This window comes from Branchiostoma lanceolatum, chromosome 4 (genome assembly GCF_035083965.1).
Source record: "Branchiostoma lanceolatum isolate klBraLanc5 chromosome 4, klBraLanc5.hap2, whole genome shotgun sequence".
NCBI classification, from domain to species: domain Eukaryota; kingdom Metazoa; phylum Chordata; class Leptocardii; order Amphioxiformes; family Branchiostomatidae; genus Branchiostoma; species Branchiostoma lanceolatum.
In genome coordinates, this window is record NC_089725.1 from 15,236,057 (window position 1) to 15,262,791 (window position 26,735).

The following is a 26,735-nucleotide window of genomic DNA, read 5'->3' on the forward strand; positions in this document are numbered from 1 at the left end:
TCACTGAAGTGGACAAACCCCACTTTATTTGGGGTTTTAATTGGTGGCTGCATGCCCTCATGTCTAGCAACCATCTCTTCCAGGGAATTATTCTGAAGCAAAGTAACTCTGTGTGAGGTGAAATGATATCCTCTCAGTTACAAGACCAACCGAGTTTTGTTTCTTCAACCTCTCTAAATTTAGTCCATTGGAGGAAAAAAGCATTATTTTCATGTAAATAAAATGATGCGCAAAATTGGGCATATTTGCGTTAGATAAAATAGCCTGAGTGCCAGCCTTTTTTGGCTTCCGTCCGCTACCCTAGCTCCGCTGCTCTACCCAAGCTCCGCTGCCGGCGAGGAGCGGAGCTTGGGTAGCGTACGGAAGCTAAAAAGGCTGGCACTTAGGTTAGATAAAAGCCATTGAAAAAGTTTTTCCGGCAAAAATAGCTGATATTGCCAGAAAGAGAAAAACCTTGCGTATAATCGAACCAACTATAAAGAAAACTCTAGTACTGTACTGTTACAGTAGTTTTTTTTAACCATTCACAGCATACGGTATTGCAACTTCGCTTACACAACACCACAGAGGTCAATCTGGGGTAAAAAGGTGGGTCACATTCAATGTGGAAGAATATCCTGAAGTAAAGCTCGAGTCAAAACTCTAAACTCATTTTTTATCAAAAACACACCATTTCGTACGCTTTTCAGCATGTTAGTGCTTAATGTCATTTCACCGCAGAGAAATGTGAACTCAAATCTAGACCCTCAAAACCCTTTCGTCAGTTTTTTGCAGTGCTCTACCACAAACCCCAGTCATGGAAGAACTGAGTTGTGTACCATTGATTTTCTTGATATGCATGCGAAATCAACATAATCTATACAGCAAGTACATATGACATATAAATATAAACTACTATGTAGTATTCTAAACAAACTGAATGCACTCATAGTCACACAAACATATACAATAAGACCTACTGTCATGCTATTACAAGGTGGTTGTAAATAAATACAACATAGTGGAAGTTAAAAATACCAAAATGCTTTTGGTCCAAGTTTAAGGTGGCATTGACAATCACTTTAAATCACAGTGACAGGAAATTCCTTTCCTGCACCCTGATTATGTCTATTGGTAAGTATTGGTTGATGTCCTTTTGTATATGAAGGTATCTTCTCTGGATTACTACTACAGGATTTGTTTTCAAAATTGGTCTTTTTGTCAGTGATATGAAACTGCAGCTTCAATGCTACCACTTCTATCACAACTGAACTTCACATCTTGCATCTGACACAAAATCAGCTAATTACACAACCTGTTGCAGGCTGAATCAACACAATTTAATGGTATGATGTCATCCTCAGCAAGCTTTGACTTTTCTACATCCATTATCTACTGACTAGCATGCCTTAGCTACCTTCACATTACAATAATGTCAGCTGTTTGCTCAGCAGATCATTGCAATAATGTAGAAAAAACAATACATCTGGCTTTACTTCAAGTTACTGTATGTGACTCACTTTGCTGAACTAGCCATAGCGTTCCTCAACTAGCCATCTTCCAGATACCACACCTTTGTCTTACCAAGGTTCCAGCACAAGAAGGTTATACAGTAAAGGTATTTCCAGTAGAGAAAGACACAATGATACCTCTTTGTTATAAGATTATCAGGTTTGCCATACTGCAACAACTCTACCTTGTTCCTGCAACAGTAGTCCTACCAGATAAGAAACAGCATTATTTCGACCAAGTGTAAGGCAGTATAAAGAAAGAGATAACATTTTGAGACGCATTAAGTAAGCTCAGGTGTACATGCCTACATTGTACATGCCCCAATACAGGACCACAACACTGACCAAGAATCGATCTTGAGACTCCTGTAAAACTTTAGACAAACTAGGTTGTCATAACAAGATGGATATTTAGCCATGTATACAGTTGCAAACAAAACTCTCTGAGTATCATATCTATCAATTTGCTATTGCTCTCCTGACAGTCATTTTCCCTCCATAAGTGCCTTCATGTCAGTCATGGCTTGCTTGATGGCTGCTCCCATCTTTTCAGACATGGTGGCTGTGCAGTGTTTCCTGGTGCAGATGTGGAAGTTCACTGGTGGAACACAATGTAAAATCTATCAGTTATGAAGGTTTATGTTGCTTATGTATACAATATAATTGAAATCCAGACCCTTGAAACAAAGCAATGTGAGAGACTACTGAACACAACATCTACAGTGCGAGTGGAATAGGTTCAGCACCATGGGCAGGACCATGTCCAACAAAGCCATACCAAGGAAAACAACATATTTCTTTCCACTGGAAAGGCACTAAAACTAGAATATCTAGCTTGTCTGTAATGCCCTTACCTAAGTCCTCCCCAATGACCATATAGGACACAGAGTAACCTTCCATGTGTGAGGGCCCAAACCCATATCCTACAGTGCAGGTCTGTAGCTTCCATTCCTGTGTGAACTTGGCAGGTGCTTGTGATGTTGATAGCTTGTCTGTCATCATCCAGGCCTACAACAGACATTGTTGTATCACAGTAAAGATTAACATATACTTAACATGTAATTCACAATCACATAATAAAATCCCATGTATAAGGGAAGTACTGGCCGACATCTAGCACTAACTACATCAGTATAACAGTGTCTTTTCAAGGATCTATAACTCTCGCAAATAGATCAGCAACTGAGATTCCTTTCCCCACAGGATTGTGTTCCAAGACGGTGCAGTCACTTTGCTTGTTATTGCAAAATATGCATAACATTTGTCATCTTGAATCTGTAGAAGCTTTTAAGTTGACAAAAATGCAGGATTACAAAATATGACCACACATGCAGCAGATTACTAGAATACATCAGCAATAGTATCCAGGTACCTTTGTGTTGAAAAACTGGGGGAGTGGATGGCCCATGTCCTGCGCAGCTAGATACAGACCAAGGAGATGTCTGTCAACACCTCTCCCGTTTACAGCAGCAACCTTGTAGTCAGTCTGGTACTGGATAGCCTTCTTCAGTAGAGACACCTTGTCCTCTGGGCTGACATCATCTCTGTCCATGGACTGTGCAGAGAGTAGAAGGTCATACATATGTATATTGTTCAGTCTGCTCACCTTCAATAAACAGCTTCTGTGCTGATTCAGAAGGTGATATGGATATGAGTCCCTATTGTTATAACAAGTATATCTTTTGAGACTTGGCTTCTTCTTTTTTACACTGACCTTGTGTATTTAAGTAAGAAAGCCCTGGCCTGATTTAACTTGCTCCCAAGTTGTAGTCATCTATGAGTACAAAAAATTTCATAATAGCTTCAAAATTTGCTGTTTGGTATAACATTTTCCCAGTCATGTTGTTACATTGATATGGTAAAAAGTACTTTAAAATACTTGGACTGAATGGAAATCACACATGATGGTTCTTACTTTGACCCACTTGACGGAGTGATCTGACACAGACCGGATGGTTTCTGTTCTTCCCAGGGCAAACATCCTACAAACAAACACATAGAAAGACATGACTCAGTAACTTGATGCCTTTTCACAGAAATAATCATAGTTGCATTCAAAATAATTTTCACAATAGTAGAAAAGCAGATAGATTTCAACAGTCTTCTGTAAGTATATCTTCTGTCATGGCACAGTACTTGTATAACCAAGTTTTGTACCTGGTAGTTGCAGATTCATACGTCTTTGGTGTCTCCTCATGCAGCCGATAATAGGCCAGCTGCAAAGCCATCTGAAACAACAGCACCAGTCACTTCAGCTTCGGCCAACAATTTATCACTGCCTGGTTACTCCTGTTCAAAAAAGACTGACTTACCAAACCAAAATTACTCAAAATATAGTTCACAATACCTGCAAGAAACTATCCGGGCTAACCCTCTGTTGTTTTATCCAGCCTTTGCCGTAGTCGGAGCCTACAACCACCAAGTCAATGTCCTGGATCTGTGACAGGGAAGAATAATTTTGTAAGATTGATTAATTCAAGAATAAAATGAACATACAGCAACACTCAAGGAGAGACAGTAGGAGGTGTATCTGGTTGTGAACTTAAAAATGAATAAAACTTACAGTCTTTTGTATGTGTGTCTTTGCTCCTTCTAATGCAGGTGTAAAGCCATTCAGGTTCCACTGTAGTCTGGAAAGCAAGAAAGAATACAAATGGTCAACTTGCCTTGAGCAGTTAAACAGTTACTAAATATGAAGGCTTAATACTGATAGCTTCTGATCCTGTTAGATAGAAAAATCTGAAAGAATGCCAACAGTTTTCCCTTTTTTCTACTATAACATGATTTGCCTTATCATATAAATGTACTGCTTTTCCATTTAACTCACTGTTTGGGTGGTGCAAGTTTCCTCCACCAGGCACACTGTTCAGCAGGCACCTGTCCATTCTTGTACTGCTCATGGGAAAGTACATATTCCCAGGCTCGGGAGAATATCTGACAAGGCAAAGATATGGGCTCCATTAATGTGTGAGAGGCCTGGATCGATCAGTTCTGAAGTTGGCAATAGAAATGAGAAAGTTCAGATAGATACTCCTAGATGATGTTTTACCTCAATATCTGCTTAGAGATTGGTACCACATATGAAATTCCAAATGTTACATGTAATTTCATAGTGTACATACTGTTGCATCCATATACGAATGTTCCACTGTGGCTCCAGCTTTACCATTGGGAAAGACCACAATTGTCATGGACTTATCATACCACCTGTAACAGAGATGCAGAATAGTTACAAAAGTACAGACATACAGAAAGGCTATGGGCATTGCAAAAATCAACAAGGAATAGATAAATTTGCTGCCAAAGACAAAGTTTTGCATAGGGCACTAAACCACAGATTTAAAGGTACATATACAGTACATGTCTAGCATGTTAACAATGACAGACAATGTAGGATATGACTATGCACCTGTTGGTCCCATCCCCCATCATAACCAGCTTGGCTTGTTCACTGAGGTCCTGGAAAGATGAAAAAATATGATGAAGCAATACGTTGATGAATGTTAGACATCCAGGTAATAAGATACGTCAAAAATAGTTACTCAAGCAACTGGATTAAGCATGATGAAGCAATGTTGAAATATAAACATAAGGTTGAGATTAGATGGCATGCATAGTTTTGCTTCTTTTATAGTTCCTTTCAGTCATCACTATCTGCAACTAGTCTGATCTTACAAAACACCATTGCACAAGAGCTGCTAGCACATTGTTCACAATATTTAAGTTTATCTCTTATTCAATTCTGATACAACATACTCTTATTTCTTCAATAAAACAAGTACAATGTACAGTAAGCAGCAGTGTCATACACCCACCTGAGGGGAAGCAGTGTCCAAAGAGATGACAGTAATGGCTGTCTCAATGATTTCCAAGGACTCTGCATTTTGTTCTGATTCCAGCATCACTTGACGTTGCTGACAAACATAAAAAGGTCTGAATTTTTTCTACATGTACAAGAAACCTGGGTAAATTCATACGTAAAGCATTATCTTTTGAGCACATCCTGTAAATTCCTAATAGAATAAAGTAAAAATATATGTTTTATCAACATATCTTTAAAAAATTTCCAAAATTACAAAAGACATGCACACATACTATGTTATATAAGTTGAGTGTGACCATCTGATATATCAGACTCGATATATTTCCAAACTAACATGCCTGGCAACCATTCTCCTCACCCACCTTAGCCCAGACTGTTCTGTGTTGAGATGTGACTGAGGCAAGACTGTTGGCCAAGCCATTGCTATCTGTAATCAAACAAGCAGACTTTGTAAGTTTCAAGACTTGTCTACAAAAATTACCATCACCTTCACCTGGATTATTCAACTTTAGTATCCACTGGTCAGTAGGTAGGTATACATGCTAACCATGAAAAAGATGCACCCCTTTGTTTTCAACAACATTCAAAGTTTTAACTATTAGTCTTGTCAAAGATTTTATTAAATGCCGCAATGCGATTTTATTTTATGCGAAGAAACCTGTGGTATGAAAATAAGTCATCAAACACAACTAAAAGAAATGTTGAACAGAAAGACATGCATTTGGTACTGTGGATGACTGGTGCAAATATCTACAGTTACCTTCTTGGTTTTTCACACTGAGACCAAATTCAAATGCATGCAGAGCACACAGCAACACCAAAGGCCTTTAACCTGGATAAGGTGAATAAAAGTTCAGAATGGGCAAACAGAACAGAAATAAACATGAATGGAGTGCTGTTAAGGGATGAACTAGACTTACAAGTGTTACACCAAACACAACTAATCTAACATTCCACTGCACACTTGGAAAACTGTGTAACAAGAGGGTCTTCTGATAAGGCTATTTCTATCTCAAACTCCATTCTGAGCAGACATGGTATTTGCCTCAAAATATAAATATACAGATGACTTTATTGTAACCATTAGAATGTGTTTTTGATGCATTTTGGCCATGACCTGTTTTAAATACCCTTATCACAAGACCACTGTAGTGTGTCCAACTTTTTATGAAACTTTTATGGTAAAACCTTCAGCATCAGCGGTTTCACAGATGATCCTAAGTTGTTCCTTGATCTCAGCTGGTGAGAGCTGTTGCAGGGTACCATCATCATGGGTGTAGACATCCAAGGAGAAGTAATATCCCTTCCTGTAGGTACAGAAGCACACGTTTCATGCTGTTGTCGAATGATCTCCCACCTAACATACAAGTAGTACTTCAGAAAATACAGAAACAACAAAAGACGTGCACACCTCAATAACAAAACTGAAAAAGTATTGATGTTGATAAATTGACTGACTCTTTGTCTGGTCCTTGGACAGCCTAAAAGCAGTCTCTCACCTGATAACGACAATGTGCTTTGTGTGATGATGCATTACAAAGTAGTCTTTCTCCACACAAGGGATACGGCAAGTTCCAAACAGGTACCTACAAAAGTAAGCAATCTTGAAACATCATGATTAAGTGCACAATTCAAACTCACATACACCAGAAATCAGGAATGAAAAACTGGAAAGAAAATGGAAAATTCAGAACTTCAGAACATAATATGATCATCTTGTGAGCCATACCTGTAGCCATCCATGCACATAGGAACTCTATTTTGAAAGAAAACTCCTTGGAGCTGAAAAATTATTGGAAAGACATGTTCCGAAAAGATCTTTAGTTAGTTACATATATTTATACTATACAAGATAAAAGAGCAGAAATATACGTTATAAAACTGTAACTAACTCTATTTTTAGCATTTTCATACACAAGCCATCCAGGTAAAATGAAGATCAATGAAAAAACAGGCTATACCTTTTCACTGGACACCAACTCTCTAAATCTATAGTAACAAGAAGACGATTTGTTTTAGAAATATGCATTGAGTAATTTTGGAAACCAAATCATGGAACTGATGAAGACCTTTCAGTACGTTTTGTTATCAAAATGTACATCTATTTCTTTAGAAATTCAATAATGTTGCCGAGTAGATGCAAAATTCCTCCACGTTCGGAGTGCACACTAAGTCCAAAGCTTACATTCATTGCAATTGTCCAAAGTAACGTATACATGTAAATGATGATGAAGAATTTATATCAAGGAGTCACAAACAATTCCGTTATCAGTTAGAGGCTGACAAAGATGTAACTACTTACTTTAACAGGTTGAAGATGATAGTTGCTGCCCTAGAAAGTTGACAGGACGCTGGCAGTTCCAAACCATCAAGGAAGTAGTAATTAGAGTTCTCTGAAAGAAAGGAAAGGATATGAAAGTACTGTTGATTACAAAGAATTGATAGAGTGACTGTGAACATTTAACCTTTCATACTGCAGTAGATTGCCTAATTTCAATCAAAAACCGAAAAATTTTTTTTTAATGTAATCCATTTTTTGTACAAGATGAAGTATGATATCAATTTACGGGAAAAGTCATATTTGTCTTCATCAGTTACAGTCCACATTAATACTTCTTATCAAAAAAATAATTTCTATCAAAAAAAAACACCAACCTGGTAATGGCTCTCTTCTCTTCAGGTATATGTTTTCAATCCACCATTCAACCAACCAGCTCCTCTTTTTCCATGACCTAATTAACATGATGGAGATGAAGGATAGTCAGGACAAAAAAACTTTACTGTATCATTGTCCAACCAGAGGCTTCTTTACAGATAGACTACTGTAAATGCAGAAATGTTCACGGTGGTTTTATGTTAGCGGTTTTCGCTGTGAACTTTCAGCGCGAACTCAAAACCACCGCAAAACTTTTTGCCCACCTATGACTGTAGCACTACTATTGTTTCAAACGCGAACTTAAAACCACTGTGAACACTCCATTTTCTGCCTCCCGCGAAATAAAAACCACACGAACTTAAATGCATTTACACTATTAGACAATTATTCGTACAAAAGCTAAAAAGTTGAGAATAAAGAATCAAGCTAAAATTTCATTGGAAACATCCTCTTGAATAATACATTCAAAAAAATCAATAATGTCACATCATACAGATATAGCAACTTGGCAAAAATCCATTTTGATATTACAGCCACCTGCAGACATGAGACATGATATAGCCTGAATACAAATCTTACTGTTGTGCAGTATATTAGATTTTAATGTGTCTGACAGCCATCCAGTGAACACAGTGTTATTCAATGAACACAATAAATAATATCAAGACTAGACATGACGTAGACGTACCTTCTGATCAGATATTTCTGTAGAGGTTTTCCATCCTCCTCCTGTAGAAGTCGCAGGGCTTCCTCCGTCCTGTCGTACTCTTCTGGTGACAGCAACGGTCTGGCAACTTCAAGGTACCTGGTCAGGAGAAAGGGATGGTCAATCTTCTGTTTATTTATCAACTCTCTTTGAACTGAACATCTAGAAACCACACACAGTGATAGTATATCTAAAGTGGATTGAAGACAGTGGTACATGAAAACAAGCAAAGGTAATGAAAGATGATACAAACAAGGTATACAGTGTCCAAAGAGACAGCAGCTGTCATAGTAACATCCTAAAAGATAATGCACTGACCACAGGATTTGTCGTCATCTTTATAAGGGCTGGCAGAAGCATTCATGACAGTGGCTATAATACATTAGGCATGTAAATGAAATCTTACTTTGTACAGGTCTCAGCAAGCTCTGGCACTGGCAATGGAGGTAATACACTCTGGAACTCAAACAGCGAGTATGGTCCTTTCCCCATCACCTTGTCAATCAGGTAAAGCCACACCTGTAAGATATGAAACCCTCATTGTCACCTCATACCAAGGTGATTAAACCTCCTTGCTAATACCTATCATGTGATTCATTGAAGATGTTTATCTGTATTATTCTCAACATCAATAGACTATATGTACATGTAATTTTGCAGAGTTGAACCTAATGTTTTGTATTTTGTATGCCTTCCACGGACTCATTGGTTAAAAGTCCGCACACGGTATTAGATGATTTTATCATCTGCTGCATATTGGAATTTATACAACGTCATGATCATGACTCTCATGTGATCTATTGTTTACCTTGGTGATTCTACTTCGTGGTGAGTACATCCATCCCCTGTACTTGAGGAGAACCTTGAGGGAGAGGAACCTGCACCATGTCCGGAGGTTCCAGCCGACACAGCCCACCACAAACCCACACACAGCGCCATTACCGTGAGGGGAGATACTCCAGAGGGGCGGTAACGTCGCGAAGGAGCCGGGGAAGCTCCGGGAAAGAACCATCCCTGTCGCCGCTCCTGCAGCCCCGATCATTATCGTCGAGACCACCGGAGACTCCATCATACCCTTGCTGACAGCAGACATCCTTAGATTTCTGTTCACCTTACGTATTTGCCTCCAGAACTTCCGATTGACCCTACACAGACTGTGGGTTCACCATCTTTGTGTCACCTTCTCCTGTCATTGATCACATGATCAAAATATTGCACGACGGCATCGGAGTAGATTATAGTATTTCAACAAAATGCAAGAAAGACAGCTTTATTCTATAGTAAAAAATATCAATTGATTTATGATGACTTATTTCAATGTGCTATAAGGAAACAATATAATGGTTCATAACCAAAATGTTGATTTTAAGGTTGTGGTTACGTGAGGATGCGATCTGGCGGGAAGCAGACGAACTTTTAAATGTTGCTGAATGTTGCAAATCAGGGTTGCAAATTAGTCTATAGGGAGAACATTTGCCGGGGGACTTTGGCCATGGAGGGTTTCATTCGCCGACTCTCCGTAGCCGACTCGCTTCATGCAATTCACTCTATTTGGCCAATTTCTACTATTTCCCCAGCGATCCGCGGAGCCTGGTAGAGGCTACTCTCCAAGCAGAGGAGTGGGTCCGGCAGGTTTTTGATGTGTTTTTAGGCGTTTTTGTCGGGCTTTCTACTTTGTCATGGTTTCTTTCTATCTTTAAACCATGACAAAGTAGAAAGCCCGACAAAAACGCCTAAAAACACGTCAAAAACCTGCCGGACCCACCCCTCTGCTTGGAGAGTAGGTAGAGGCTAGTTGCACGTGCAGTAAGGTGCTATATGGTATTGACTTTGCTGAGGATCTTCGTTCCCTTTGTCCGGTCGATAACAATTTCCTTCCAGTGAACTCACGTTACTTGCTGTTTGTATTTCCGCGTTGATGCCTTTAGCCTGTATAAAGCCAAATGACCTAATACAACCCACGAGCAGCACAATACCTCCAGAATATGCTACCAACGCCACATTACTGCTAATAGATATTTACAGAGAGAAAGAAAACATCTCAATTGGTCGATATTAGAGCCTGCATATTACCAAGGAGGTTAAATACATTAACCTCCTTGATATTACTATGCCATTGCTGCGCTTGTTATTCTTGTCAATAGGTGGCGCTACTAACAGTTAACATGTTACGGTTCTGGTTCCAGGTTATCAGCCGCTTGCTAAAGTCCACAGTTTATCATGGGGAAATACTATTTGATTATCATGACGGTTTGCCGATGACAAACAAATGTGAGACTTATTCACCGTCGTTCAAGTATGTACCGTACGGTACCTATACGGGTACTTCTTGCGTCTTGGACTCTTGGTGGTGTTACATTTGATCAAGGAGGTTTTATATAGAACCTCCTTGATTTGATAGAAACAATTTGGTAACTTGATACTATAACTGTAGCCTAAAGGGCCCTAAAGGTGACAAGGGCAATACTACTTGTAACAATATTAACTATGCCACCACAAGCATCCCTACATACTTTAAAAGTCCAAAGTTTAGGAGTTCGTACAAAAACATTTATTCAAGCATCAGAATTGGGATAGGCATCAGTGGCCACGTCTTGCCGAGGGAGGGAAGGTGCAAAACAGATCAGCCCCTGTCCTCCGGGGAGTTCCCTGTGGTACATTTGCATATCTGTTGATGTGGTCGAAATGTACACAACGCGTCCACACTTGTCATGCCATCACCCCAGGACAACATGACAACGGTCACTGATTCCTGAGCGTCTGCAACACCAACAGGATCACATGCATCGGTACGAGCACAGTCTTCCCCAGTCGTTTTAAGTGGAGTATCAAGGGTTGTATCTTTGTCTAAGATTTCCTGGACTCTGAAAGCCAGACTAGCATCTAGCATCTAGCATGTGTCTCGGTTGGTGACCGGTGGTGCCCTGACCCCACACAAGTGATCTCAAACTAGCTTTGTGTTATTTTGGGACCAACATTTTTCACCAGATCCCCGAGAGCAACAAGGCGTCTTTCTTGAATACGGATATTTTTCCTGCCCTTAAGGAATCTTAAGCTGAATCGTAAATATCCCGATTGTTGGAAGTTAGAGATGTGTGTCGGCCCAATGAGCTGGTAAGTGTGGACAAGATTGAAGACAAGAGGTCCCTTGGGTTGATGTTTATCAATTAACGTTGATGATCAGGATAGTTTAGGGTGGTGCATGATGGTGGTACTGAGGCCAGCCCTCCCCACTTCCTGTGCCTTTATATGGCGGAGTCTTTCTTTCTGTTCGACCGTCAGCATCCTTGAACTCTTGTCCCTGGTCTTCAGCATAATGTCATTCACTTGGTGAAGCATGGATTCAAAATACTGTACTTACTGTAACTGTCATCATCATCATCATTGCTGTTAGTGTTACTGCTGCAACTTGTGTTATTACTAATGGTGACAAGGATCTGTTGCGTTAGCCTGGCGTTAGGTTTCTATTGTCATCCACACAGCATGCCATCCTACGATGTTAGCAGAAACTGTGGACTGAGAAGAGCTTGATGACCCTATCATTTTGGCATTTTTCGGTAATCCCCCATTGATTGGGCCATAATAGATAAAGATTAGCTGTTGGCAGCAGCTATGGGAACCTCTCAAATGATATTCCAAAATCACAATCTAACCACAAAAAGGACAACTGCCTTCGTTGATGTAAACATTTCAAAAAAAGCCAAGGGAGTGGAAACATAACCTCCTTGTCATTCGGTTGAAATACCAAACATCATTGTATTTTACAACAGCGTGCCACTAGCACTATTTGTCTTCGAAGCTGTCAAAACCTAACTACAGGTGTCTGCCTCAAGCAGTGTTATGTTCCCTTTGTTGGGTAATGGTTCAAAAACAACTTCATGGTCAATTGTGCAGTTTGCTCACAGTACTTGCAACATGGTATGAATCAGTGAAGTATAGTACTACAGGCCACCAGCTGCACTCCTCTCTCAAGGAGGCAAGTTGATCCTTGATGTTATCCTTCAGTTCAAGGTTGATGCACTTTGGTAAAAAGAAAGGGTCTGGTGCATACGTAGTTGTATAGACTAAGCTAGCTGCATGCGCCACAAGAATGTGACATTAGCCTCCAGGCTATTCCTGACCTTCCTTCCATCTGGCTACAGGCAGCACTGTTCAATTGTTAACGTTAATTGCAGTAGCACCTGTTATTCAGATCAGGAAGATAAAACAAGTAACGTTACAGTTACTATAGCTACTAGTATTCAATTACAGGTTCATGACTGTTAAGTTACATATAATTTTCGGACCATCTTTGAACTTTGATAACATTTTATGTCTTCCAAGGGTAGTAACTAATAGTAACAGCAGTTTGCACATGAACTGATATAGTCTAGTGAAAATTAACTTTAGACTATAACGTCACCAGCTGACTCTTTTTCCTACATATGATTATAAACTTAGATATTGGCTCATTAGAAAATGTCTTGATTTAAAGTGTATTTTGGTTCTGAATTACTTGCCAGCAGGCATGTATGAAATGTGGGTGTTTGTTTTGCCTCAGAGTCTGTTGGATCATCTGATCAAGAAGTGACCCTCAAGCGTCACAAGAGGTTGGAATTTCACTCAAATGTTGCTGCGGGTGTGGTGACTAAGGGAAGATGTCGGGCCAACGAAAGAGACCGCCATTATTTGGATCCATCCCAAGGAGCCTGAGCTCACAGATCGGCAGCAGGAGAGGTAGGGAAATGGGGTAACTACTATGTGTGAAATACCACGGGGCATAGAGGTCCCATCACACATAACCTCACATGCCACTCCACATACTTGTCAGTTGTGGCCATGCTGTCGGATCAATAAAGCTGTTCTAATAGTAATAGTGTACTTAAGTATGGCCATGGTAAAGGTTTGGCTATCTTGGTAATTCTGAAGGACATCGCTAGACCATATAATGATATTATGATGTTGATAAATCATGATGACTATTTGTTGTAAATCAAAAACTAACAGGTATTTTATTTTTAAGTGTGGCAGCAAACCTCCAATATCTGACATGCATGCCTGTAACAAAAAACTGACTATAAACAACATTCAGTGGTTCTGACTTCAGCTTTGGGCCTTTTCAATCATTTTATTGCACTGGTAGTGAGATACAAAAATCTTTATGTACAAGTTGGGATGCATTTCAAAATATTTGTTATTATAACTTTTACTGGTCCCAGAAAATACCGCTATCCTTTTCTTTTAAATTTTAGGTCCAGTCTGGCAGTATGCTATCAATCAATACTTTTATTACTATAATGTTATGTTCCTAGATATACAGCATGTTTTCTGTACATTTACTATCTTGGGAAAGTTCATTTTATGATATAGGTATGTAGGTAACTTATTGTCAGAAATTGTCGTTAAATGTTGGACTCTTTTGCCCTTTACAAACTCCGGCCATGGCTAATCAGACCAACTAGCCCCAGCATCCTTGTCTACTCAACCCAACACCCTAAACCTAACCCTGGCCGAGTTGAACGGGGTGTTGGACCAAGTTGACCAGGATGTTGTACCATGTTGACTGGGTTGTGCTGGTAAAGTGCTAAATTGTCCTGATCCCAATGTTGTTGGCTATGTAAGTCTGTGGGGTTTTCACTTGCTCACATCTGTCACTTGTCCATTTCTCCAGCAGGAGGAATTATCATTAATATTCCACATGTCCCATCAATTACAGTTTGGTCCAGTGACTCCAGGCATCTCTATTAGACCTGTGTCAAAACAGAAAACAAGAATTGGGGTGAATACACATTCTGTCCACCTGTTCACCCTTAGTGGGTGTTGTGACAACTGTGCCATACTGGTCAGGAATGGTTTGCCCTGATGCCCTACTTACATAGCCTACGGCATTAGATTACTCCTACTGCATGTAGCAGTCTTCGAAGGTTACTTGAGCCTGTCAAAACAGACAACACTTATGAACCCAAATAGAATAGCTAGATTAAAAAAAGGGGGTTCAGTGATGAGTGATTTTTTTTCACAAATGAAAACTTAAGCACAGTTTTCCTCAGTAAACTAATGATATAGGGGAGCTCGAGTCGACCCCTAGGATGGAATGCGGGCCCTAGGATCCAAGAAGCACTCAAAAGTTTTGATTAACTGTTAAACTATCAGAAAGGAGACTTCAGGTCGGAGAGTATACTGCAGGTCTGGAGAAAATGACAGATATCTCTACTCTATCCCTTCTTTTTCTCAAGTTGTTTTCTCAAAACCCAGTTTTGTTTACCAGTTTGGCTTACTAGCATTGATAAGTAAGAGTTGGCAAAAGAGAATAATTAATGATATAGAAACAGGATAAAAGTTGGCAGGTGATTGGGAGTCTTTGACAGAGAAGGCTGGCCTTAGCCTTAGTAGGTTGTACAAAGCTGTAGAATAAGTTGTTGAATAGTGTGCAGCGACCCTTAACTGAAAAGAAGTGAGGGACGAAAGAACCTCATGCTAACAATGCACCAGAGTAGAAACCAAAATAAGAGTCAAATTACAGGAACTCTGTCTTTCACAAAGACTTTGAGACATCCTTACAAAGTTGAACATGAGTATGCAAGGCAAGGTGAATAGGCTACCCTGCCTCGAAAAAGCAAACTTAGGTCTTAAGTTGTCAGATTTGGGTCTGTCAATCTCCAGTCAAATACCTTAAAGGCAAATCCTCGTTCACGCAGCATGCGTTTATCAGTTGTGACTAGTAACTCGGGCCCACGCCTCAGAAGTGCAAAACATCCCGTAGGCCCTGCCCCTGTACTCTGGAGCAGGCTGGCTTCCTTTAGTTCAAGTCCAGGTATTTTTGTGAGGATGTTCGACCTGTATCAGGAACATGTGTGTGAGCACATTCGTAAGTACCCTCTACCTTTCCACAGAAACATGTAAATGCTTGTTGTTGTCATGTCACTAAGTGATAGTATGTCAGTTTGGTGGTGTTTTGAGGTGAGTTGCAAATCTTGGCAACATACAACCACACAACCACACCCAGCTGAATCCAGTCAGCGTTTTGGTTAGAAAAGGTCTTGTTGGTATATCTGTTGTTGTCCTTTGTTTGCTGGTGACCCACTTGTGCAGTGCTCCTTCAAATGACCCTTGTATGATCCAAAGGTGTAAAGTCCTTCTTGCATTTTGTCTTGATGAGCTATCAAGAAGGTAGAGATTGTAACATGATACACCTTGGATGCTAGTTGACTTGCATCACACATATGACTATTGCCATAGCCCCCATCCTTTCTGGCTGGTATTCGTGTAATGCAAAATTATAAAATAAGTAAAAATGCTTCCATATTTCTTTTAAGACATCACATTAGACAAATCCAGAATAACATCTATTGAAATTCTGAAGGTTACTTCTGTCTTCTTTCTGTTTTAGAGCTCCTAAAATCTGTGTCAATGCAACTTACCAAGGATGTAATACCCTTTATGTCATGCCTGGGCCTGATACGGGTGTTCCGGACCGTGTGATAACTATCCGGATCACATAGGGTTCGGGAGGGTTATCACACAGGCTTCCATAGAATATTTCGAACGCATTTCGAACGCGTCGGTTGCGCGGCCGTCGGAAATTCGAATACCGGATTCGGAGATTGGAATCAATGTTGCTACAGTTTCATGTTCGAAGACACAAAACTCCGTCAACTTCTGGCGCATTCCGCATTGAAATGTGTGTTTTCTCGGGTGGGTATGACCAAGGTATGACATAAATAAAATACAACACGTTGTATTCCGCATCACCCTCGGTCCCAGCCCTCCCGCGGGTCGGATCGCCCTCCGGCCTACGGCCGTCGGGCGATCCGACCCGCGGTCGGGCTGGTACCTCGGGTGATACGGAATACCCCGTGTTGTATTCTATATATATATAACCTCTTTGAATTTGCTATCCTGGTGTAGTTTTCAAAAATGGATTGAAAAGATGCTGTACTTTGTGTTTAAGAGGACTCCTTCTTTGTGTTCTGTGTTTCTTTTCACCACATATCATATTTCATCATTTTAGAAGTCTATTTGCAGAACATTCATTGCATGTATTGCAAAAACATGTGAACATGCAGTTGTCAAACTTGAGTTGAAGCGTTTCCCCATGACAAAAGTGGTAGGCACCTGTCAACATAAGTACTAGTTGTTCGTAATGGCACACCATGCAATGTTTACCAATGGGAAGTGGAGGGGAGGTGAGCAAAGAACGTTCACAATATAAAACATTAGTGATTAGTTTTTCATATTATTTGTTAAATGCAATTTTCTGTATGCAACTATTTTACTGTAAATAGTATGAGTAATATAGAATGCTAGCTTTATGCATGACGTTCCCAGATAATATTTCTTGTGACTGATCCCAGACTATCATGCCCAGTGAGTATGAGTGCATACAAGGAATTACCTGTAAATGGAGCCATCACAAAGCCTCTGTTGTAAAGGCCCTCTGTAATGACATAGAGTACATGTGATGACCAGAATGCAATTCCCAGCTAGACAATACGGTGATAGGTACAGTTAGACTGCTCATTCCATCCCATTAGCCTTCTATCTATAAACATTGATCCAACAAAGTAAGCCGAATAGGTGTGCTGGTAATGTTGATATGCAGCACAGACTGTGTACCTGCTTCAAATCAGGTAAAACATCATTGCACTCCCCCCCCCCATCTCATATTATGCCAGATTTTTATCACCAGACTGTTTCCATCATACAAAATCCTTGAAACTATCAAGATTCCAGTGTTTGTGTTGGCATTCTACATTGGTGTCACTACTATGAGTTCCAAGCAGAGATGATGTAAGCTGATTTGAGAATCACTACCACTACCAGTTGTTTGTTACATTAAAGCCATAGTACATCTGTGCTGGCACTTTTATTAGAATTAGACTTTCACTGAAGCGGTAATTTCACCGATAATTAAGGGAGGAGCTGAATGCCTCATTACTCTAACAGGCTGTCTGAATGTTGGAATGATAATTGAATTGAAACTTGACGAAGGAGAAGAAACACCCTGTTGTCATACTATGTGTATGCTATGGCTAGGTGGTGATGAATGTTCCATCCAGTGATTTTGATCCTGTTGGTCTTGTGAAAGAGATACGGACCCCGTCCACTCCAGAGGGTGGAGTGGGTGAGATGGAATGCAAAACATAACACACGCTTTACTGCCTTAAGGTCTCATTCATGAGTTTTTCCGCCCCATAGGCTTACATGTTATAAAACGTGTTTTACATGGGCGCGTTCGTGATGAAGCTATAGGAAATGCACCGATGTCATTCATTCTCTGTTGAGCTCATCTACCCTAGATCATTTGAAAAAATTGCCAACTACCAGTTGGCATACAATACCTTTTTATGGCAATTAAAAACGGCACTTAGCTAGACCCCCTAAATAGGCACTTTCCAGCTGAAAGTGATCGACCGAATTACCGCCAATGTCCGGCTGTGGACGTCCGACCTCGCGCGCGGCTGCCGAACTTTACTTGTTAATTTCTTCCGTTACAAACAAGCTTTCATCAGTTTGACGCTTGATATCAGCTGGCCTAGCTAAAAGGGATTTTTACACCGATATAGACACATGTACATGCAGCCGTTCATTTTTTTGGGCAACGGACTCTTTTAGGGTACCCACTCGGAGTAATACATAAATGAGACCTTAACTATACATTGCCATTTTTCTAACTTCTGAATATGTATCACCAAGGACATATAATGTCCTTGGTATCACTTAGAGTCAAACACTCTTGTTTGAGTTTTTACTGACAAAGGCATGGTCATAACATTGTTAGGACATGTTGGTATAGCACTTTCAGTCCTTGCTTACAGACCAAGCTACCATGGGGCCAGACGTTCATGCAAAGCTTACCCCTGGCAATAGATCTAGAGTGTTTTTGCCATGTTTTGGATTCTAAACTCATAGTAAAACTGGGGAGTGAGGACCACCAAAGTAGCAACTGATAACTCAGCGAGACATGGTCAGAAATAGGACAGGATGTACATGTTGCAAAGGCTGACATTTAACATCCTCTTCCACCAGGACCTTTCCGCTCTACGTTACATCGCTCGCGGAAAAGGCCCTGGTAACACGGGGTGGCATCCATGGTTATTGCAGGTCGACGAGACTTACTCATGAATAATTAATGAGCTAACCCTTATTTGGCACAAACGGCAGTTGTACCTCATGAATAGTTAATGAGCTAGCCCTTATTTGGCACAAACGGCAGTTGTAGCTCATGAATAATTAATGAGCTAGCCGTAACACGTAACCTGATTGGTTGATAGCTTCCCAGCGTTCTTTGCGCGTTTGCTTCCGATGAGTGGAAGCAAATGGGTTTTAACCCCTCTGATTGGCTGAAGCTGTTTTGGAGGCTCGACCTGCAATAACCATGGATGCCACCCCGTGTTACCAGGGCCTTTTCCGCGAGCGATGTAACGTAGAGCGGAAAGGTCCTGGTGGACGAGGATGACATTTAAATGTGTTATTACTTTTAAGAAACATTGATTCTGTGTCAGTGTCACCTCCTGAAGTAATTTTTCAACAGAAACAGTGTTTTTAATCCATCTTATATTCAGGCACAACAATACCCTGTAGTTCCATTGATTCTTTCAAGGGCTATTTTTAACATTTGCAACAACATTTAGTTGTATTGTTCATTGAACAATTATGTCAGGTCAGTGAATGTGTGTAAGCTGGGACAGCTGAATGATTGATAGCTTTTGTATGGATCATGTAGTTAGAAGGAATTAATGGGAGCATAATAAGGTAATAAACTGATACAATTATGGTCTGTCATAAGAGCATGTCAAACTGTCAAACAAGCCATAAATCAATTTGATAGCCCACAGGGCAAGATTGAGTACATCCAAAAGGTGAAGTTTGACATGGATGTGGATGATACTCTTTTTCTGTAGTCATTGCACACAGACAAAAAAGGTTTAATACTCTATCATGTGATAAGATCGCTCATACCAATGCAGTCAATAACAGCTGAATGATCATACTACAAGTTTGAAATGATACTCTTCCTCCCTACATTATATACAAAATGTATAATTAATGTTTGATTATTGTTGCTCAAGAAAATATATCTTTCTTGAGACTCTTCCCAAACCACATTAAGTTAAAATGATGTCTTTAACATTGATACAAAGTGAAAAAAAATGATACAAAAAATGGAGCTATGATAACGTGGGATGGACCCAAGATGTTTACCAAGAGATCATTAGCAAGATTTGTGTTCACCAGAGCATTGGAGGTATTTATTCAGTCTACCTGCTGACCAACAGAACTTTAATATGTTTGTAACAATCCAATGAAGCCTACAACAATTGCCTGCATGCATAATTTAGTTCTAGTGACTGAAGCCTGCCTATTCAAGAGGTTTCCAAGTTCTATTGTTGCATAAACATGAGGCAACAGGTGATACCCCATGGGGAGCTTCTAAATCCTACCCATTACTGCAGGAATGCCAGGTACTTCTTTGATGTCCCTATGAAGACTGCAGTATTTCTAGCATGTGGGGAAACAAAGTTTTTTATGTAAAATCTACTCATCTGAGGAGTCCCATATAACATGATTATCGTGACTCTCTAGTCTGTTTTCAGTTTTGCAAAGGTGCCTTTATTGAACCTTGTCGGTACAGTCCTAGCAGCTGAACAAAGAACAATCTAGGTGTTTTCTCTTCTACCATTCCACTGCAACCCTTTTCTGTTCACTGAACCATGTTGTATGTAAATCAGATTCAGAACTATTTCCCTTCAGCCGGTGCAGGAAAGACTCAATTTGGTTACAACAGAATTAGAACAAACCTAACATTGAAATTCCAGTCCAATAGCATTCACATCAGCATCATTCTGCTGTGTTGCAGGTTGCATATGGAGTGTGGTTACAAAATTTGATTTTAGTGTGTAATTTTTAAAAAACGTTTTTCTACATGTATGGCTGACATTTCTGGTTGTATATTATTTGTCAACTAACTTGCATATTAGTCATGAGCACAAAACATTCTTACAAAATTTCCTAGCAGTTTAGTCAATGCAAGGAGGTTATAGGGAACCTGATTGGTCAATAGTGTCAACATACTAGTAGCTATCAGATATGACCAGACTAGAATAATGAGAGCAAATTGGGAACTGTCACTTTTCTAATGGTAACTGTCACTCTACAACAAAGGAGATTATCCATGCTTCAGTGCCATAGAAGCACCTGTTTATCATTAGGTCGTTGTCCATAGTTACGAGGTCAGAGGTTAGAAAGAATACTTGATGTATTCCTAGTGTCAATGACACTACATGACCTATAGTTTGCCTAGGACCTATAATTTGCCTTGGACTCTGATGGGTTAATTCTGGACACAACAAAACCAAACTCATGGCAAATTTTCCGAAGTATTGATAGGTCTCAAACTCAAAGGCATCCAATGGTATGAACAGGTAAATAGAAACAGTACAGCAAAGTGATTAGCTTGAGTACTTTACCGCATACACAAAGCATGTACAACATATGTTGTCATGTTGAAAAAACTGGAATAGTGATTCATGCATTTCTACACGTAGTTTGCTATGAATACCAAGTAGGTCCTAGACAGACCAGCCCAGATATTCAGTAGAAGTTAATCATAGGGAATTAGAATCATCCAGCTAATAAATACAACCATACAAAATATTCATGTATTTGAAATAATTCCATAAGGGTAATCAGCTTGAATAACTAATCAAAAGCCAGGTGGGTTTTTTATTTGCATACTTTCTGCTTGAAAAGCCTTAAGCTATGGCCCCCTCTAAGTCTAAGGTTACCTACCAATCTTCTGTTTCCAAGAGTTTGTACAAAACAATGTAATGCAGACTCACCATGTAGGCTACGTAGTATCCAGGGACTTCAGTTTCAGAAAAAGGTGACCTCCTGATATAGCAATCAGACTGTCCTGTTCCTTCAGAGTGGAAAATATCAGATGTACATGTATCAAATTATAGTGCCCGACATGTATCACATCACCCTGTTTTGGTGGCAGATCAGAAACAATACCGGTGGGCAGGGCAAACGGTTCATTGCATTATCACAACCTACTTAGCCGTCATCTCTGTTTACCCTGCGTGCCAGTCCCAAGCACATTGTGCCAGATCGAAGGCGCTCCATTGGTTTACTGACGTTGAAGCGGGGCTGTCCTGATATGAGCAGTGCATGCACAGAAATGGTCAAGCTATGCGCCAATCAATGCACTTAGGGTGATTGCAATTGAACCGGGTGCCCCTGTGTCACAGAAGGGGTGTGTTCATTACCGTCCTTGTAATGTGACAGCTGAAACTATGCGGTAAACCTCACGGAGTAACAACTATGATCCGTCATAAGGAAGAAAGCATTCAGTCTGTTAAGGGAGTGCTTGTCTTGAGAGGTAAGTGTCTTAACTGTTGTTGACACATTACACACAGGTCTATTCTATCTATTGTACTTGTGAAGTGTCCTCTAACCGAGGAGGATAAACCTACCAACCACCATGGCCACTGCTATATTTAGGATTCCCTTTACTGTTTAGGGTCACAACATTTGTGATCGGGTATTGGCATTGGCGAGGTTTTTGTTACAAGATAACCCTAACCCTTTCTTATCTCCTGAAGCCTGAAGGCTATTCCGAAGCACTTCAATAATATTAGGAAAACCTTGTGTTATAAAGGCACAGGTAAGACAAATACCAGAGTAACACTGGTGGAATCAAATGCATGTCATGTCCCGCTGTGTTCTCCATGACCGTGACCTCAGATATTTTAGCAACAACCATGGTACAATAACAAGAGCTCTTTCATGTAAGAGGCATTTGCCAACCCAGCTGTGTATTGTACATGTGTGTTTTTCTGGCTCGTTACATATATTCCAGTCCTTAAGATTTCTGTATTGAAAAGGCGTTTTGTTCTTTTAACGTTTGGAATGCACGAATGTGATCTTGACAGGGCTGGCTCCAACAGGGACCCATTTCATCAACTTCATTAGATGAAAGGAAGGAATATTACATTAGGCTCCTGGGGACCCGCACTCCATCTTAATCAATGTTCAGCAGAATAGAGTAATAGGTTTGCAGCAAAACTTTCCCCTGCCATTTAGAGTAGGGCTGACATTTTAGAATTGATTCGTCCAGCTGAGTACTGGAATCCAGAACAAAGTTCTACTTACAGCCTGTTGGGTATATTATCCAAGTGTATCTGTTACAGATGTCATCATCCATTCAGAAGATAAACGGTCAAGGTTGAATGTGATTGGATAGGAGCAAACTTATATCAACACCAAGGTCATTTTGCTAGCTTCAGGTCAGACACAGTATGAAATTGAGGTTGAGAACCAAAAATAAGGCCACAGTTAAATATAGTTAGAGGGTACATGACTCATGAGGTTATCTCATTTGTGGTTAGGACTCCCAGCATATGAAATGCAATCTACTTTGTTTGTTAGGCTCAGGGGGCAGTTTTGCTTGAGTTCTGTGACATTTTTAGGTTGAAATCTATGTCTGTTTTGTAAAGAAGAATTTTATTGCAGGCATTCACATGAATGAAACACAACTTACAATGTAGATCAATTTTAAAAGGATTAACAGCAGCTTCAGGATGGTTGTTGCATGTAAGGTGATCTGTATTTAACACATGTTAAGCACTCTTGCTGGTGTTGTTAAGCCTACTTTACTTGTAGGGTTGTGCAAAGTGGGTGTATGGCAAATGGCACAACAGTGAAAATTATCAAGGTCTTGGAAAATAATGACAACAAGGAAAAGTACTGGACAAAAAATGTTGATTAATGTCAGCTTACGAGTTGTACACAAATGCACAGATGTACCTTTTGACCTTATTACTATGTTACACATTCCACAAATCCACCAGTGTATCTGCGTAGAAAGTATGTCCATGTATTACTATTACATGTCCATGTATTACGTGCCTATAAGAGCGTGGGAATAAACACGAAAGGAAGCACAATACCATATCTTCTGAGCTGCTTACGTTTTTGTATTGTCAATTTGTCACACCAAACTGAGCCATCCATTCATTTCCATACTGCCACTAAGCTCACATGCTGTCCCACCACTTTTCACTGTCCTGCTATGACCGACTTTTAACATGTTGTTCACACCCAAGTGAGTATTCGATTTTCAGTCTTGTCAAGTAAAATTAGATCCATGTCTCTTCTTTATATAGTTGTTGTTGTTTTAATGATTTACTTTCTGCAGGTGGTCTGACACAAACAGGTGCATGTTTGTTTTGTGTGACACTGCCATTAAACTGAATATCCTTTGGATACATTATGTATGTAATTAGAATTTTCATTTGTCATGTCATAGCAAATTGTTTCCAGAAATTGTCATTACAGGGAGGAATGCATTGTGAATCCAAATACCTGTATATCAAAATGTATTAGGGCTTTTTGTTTGAAAAATACTGTATCCAGCAAGAAAGTCCAATGGGATGGGCATTGTCACATGTCAATGATAGATATCCAAATAGGCTGAAATGACTTTTTTTTTTGATTTCCAACTTTACAATTTTCAGTACAGTCATGCCGATGCTATGCTTTCATCAATAGATAATGATCCAGCATTCAGTACATCAAGATCTGGTTGACAAGGTCCCCAAGGTTTATAGCTCTAGCAGGTACATGCTAATTACGTCTGGGGAGTCCATAAAGTTAATGAAGTCCTTTTTAACGTCACAGTTTAGCAGGGCCTTGTGAAACTAGAACAAACTCAATGTAAACACTGTGAATGAAGCATGTTAAACTTTTTGTGCCATGTTTGAACACCAAACAGAAAGCAATTAATTAGTCAAGATAGCCATCTGTCACATTATTTATCTCTATAGCAGTAAATACTGTTATCATTTATCCCAGCTATAGACAGGATCATAGTATGCATTCTCAGCAGTTGTGCACACTTCACAAAATCTTTAGAAATCAAAGTCAAAAATCAACTTCTATAGAACCAAGGAGGTTATTTGACGTTATATTAAGTTTTTCTTAAACAGTCTGCCTAAAAAGCTGTTTTTTCTCATTTATATGTATTATACTGTGAGTGATACAGGGAAGTATAAATTCTGCTCTATGTCATACATGTAATTTCGAAGCATGCAGAGATCCTTAAATTCAGTGGGACACAGTATGATCAGTGACTGATCTTACTGCAGAAAATCAGGAACAACTGGCTAAATGCTGTTCAATCCTTGTACATATATCCTCAAAGGATATGAGAGATGCATTCGTAATTTGTTGTCTAATCCTGGTTAGTACTTATATCTTTCTCTGACAGGACAATCCAGATAACTCAGAATGCCTCCTGGTGTTACCTGATATCATATCTATGTTATATGATTGAACAGAGTCAATTAGTCACCATTTGTCCACTCTCCTTCACCCCTCTGTTGTGACTGACCAGAATAGAGGCTGTAGCATGGTGAAATGATCCCAGGGGAAATTAGACTTGTCAGGTCAAGTAACGAGGATTGTTGAGTCAACTGTTAAACAAATCACCCCTGACACTGTGTAAAGGGTTACCATCACGTTCCCATCACAAGTTCATGTTGCACAGCTTCCCCACTTGTGCCACCTGTGTATAAACATTACCCCCTCTGCTGTACAGCTGCCACAGTTGGCCTACTATAAATTTATGATCTATACTTCAAGTTAAGTCTATTCTACGATCTGAGATAGCACTCATTAGATGTTAATTACAGTTATTTAATTTTGATTATCTTTGACAGTTCCTGAAAGTAAGAATATACTCTCTTCTGCAATATGCTGAATGAAATCAAACCTTGAGCAGTAGTGATGATTTCAGATGCCTACTTGATAAACTACCAGGCATTAGGCAGAACAAGGAGAAGTATGCTTGGATTGTGTGCAGACCACAAAGGACATGTATTGGGTATGGAAAGAATCTAGGTCAGGTTGTCAGAGGTTATAAGGTCACCTTGGGAGAAATATTCTCAATGTAGTTTTAAAAATTCCAATCACGGCCCAAACACTGCTATGATTATCTGAAGACTCACAAGAAGTTTTAGGCACATGATGTTAGAATGTATACACATTGTGTCTGTATAGGTTGAACCCAAAATGCCTTTTAAACAGTGCCTGCAGTATATTGGGATTATAGAGCATGTGTTACAGTATATTGAAATTTATAGTATTGTTCAGTCTAGTTCAGAAATTTTAATTTTATAAGCTTTCACTGATGCCAAATAGGAAAAGTAACATACAGATTATGCAAGGAATGACTCTCTGTGCTGCACACCATATATTTGACCTTTAGAAACACCATGACTGTGTATCAGACTGACTCAAGGGACTTTCTCTACCTGTGCAGACAGATAGAAGACAGCAGGGTCAAATATCAGAACGTGAATTATGTGATTTGTCAGTACATGTCATAAAATGGTATGGTTTGTGAGTAAGTATGTGCTGATCTTTGGCCTCCATAAATTTGTTTAGTGCATTTGATTTCAATTTCACTTTGGCAAAATATCAAGCCATAGATTCCATATACATAGCACTTTGAAAATGTATTTCCTGTCTTTGTCAAGAGGTTCTCATGATACAGACTGGTCTTTTACATGGATTGGAGCATGTGACCATACATGTTATTTACATGATACTATGCTCACCTTTGGCCCATGTTGGATGACATCTACAGGTGTATGTTGTTCCACATGTTGCTCAGCAGTGCCCCTACAAGCTGTTAACTGCTGTGCACTGCCTATTGACTTTCTGTCAATGATACAAGTGTGCTACACTGTTTCCTCATCACTAATCTTTCACACGCACCTTTCCAGCAAAGTTGTTGTAGTATGTTGGGACTGCCATGGGTCATTTCCTTTCCTTGCTACCTGAGTTGTAAAAGATTGCATGTTCATACATGCGCAGCTGTAAGAGGGGTAGACAAGGCAAACTTGACCCAGCAGGCGATTGGGCGTAGCCTAGCTACTCCTGGCATATCTCATCACTCACACATAATTGATGTCAAAATTATGGTGGGCTGAATTCACAGGTGCATTATGGTGTTTGCTCAGGAGGTGAGGTAAATGGCTGGAGTATTTGTCAGAAACAATAAACTAAGAATAA

At 39.8% G+C, this 26,735-nt stretch overlaps 2 protein-coding genes across 12 annotated transcripts in view; one reads left to right on the top strand and one right to left on the bottom strand.

Annotated features, from left to right (window-relative positions):
• On the bottom strand, positions 1 to 26,549 carry LOC136432840 (carnitine O-palmitoyltransferase 1, muscle isoform-like). Of its 10 annotated transcripts, none has more exons than XM_066424395.1 (25): positions 26,439 to 26,549; positions 21,497 to 21,576; positions 17,050 to 17,091; positions 15,326 to 15,491; positions 14,301 to 14,404; positions 9,082 to 9,194; positions 8,658 to 8,774; positions 7,969 to 8,045; positions 7,616 to 7,706; positions 7,275 to 7,302; positions 7,043 to 7,095; positions 6,813 to 6,899; positions 6,502 to 6,620; positions 5,676 to 5,740; positions 5,306 to 5,404; positions 4,900 to 4,949; positions 4,613 to 4,697; positions 4,318 to 4,424; positions 4,054 to 4,120; positions 3,838 to 3,927; positions 3,648 to 3,718; positions 3,406 to 3,472; positions 2,863 to 3,045; positions 2,345 to 2,498; positions 1 to 2,088 (listed from the first exon to the last, which is right to left on the bottom strand). In XM_066424395.1, the coding sequence occupies exons 5-25, from the start codon at positions 14,352 to 14,354 to the stop codon at positions 1,976 to 1,978; spliced, it is 1,890 nt and encodes a 629-aa protein (XP_066280492.1). In that variant the 5' UTR covers positions 14,355 to 14,404; positions 15,326 to 15,491; positions 17,050 to 17,091; positions 21,497 to 21,576; positions 26,439 to 26,549; the 3' UTR covers positions 1 to 1,975. The 10 variants fall into 10 exon arrangements, with proteins under 10 accessions (XP_066280492.1, XP_066280490.1, XP_066280489.1 ...); XM_066424393.1 differs by having other exon boundaries at positions 26,279 to 26,541; XM_066424392.1 differs by lacking the exon at positions 21,497 to 21,576 and having other exon boundaries at positions 26,279 to 26,541.
• The window catches only part of LOC136432837 (nesprin-1-like), a 135,682-nt gene continuing 120,255 nt past the window's right edge, over positions 11,309 to 26,735 (top strand). Inside the window, exons 1-2 of one of the 2 annotated variants that reach the window (XM_066424374.1) lie at positions 11,309 to 11,464; positions 13,216 to 13,391. In XM_066424374.1, the coding sequence (XP_066280471.1) occupies positions 13,313 to 13,391 (79 nt within the window). In that variant the 5' untranslated portion in view covers positions 11,309 to 11,464; positions 13,216 to 13,312. Of the gene's footprint in view, positions 11,465 to 13,215; positions 13,392 to 21,875; positions 22,039 to 26,735 lie in introns of those variants that run through there. The other variant, XM_066424377.1, reaches the window with a different exon arrangement.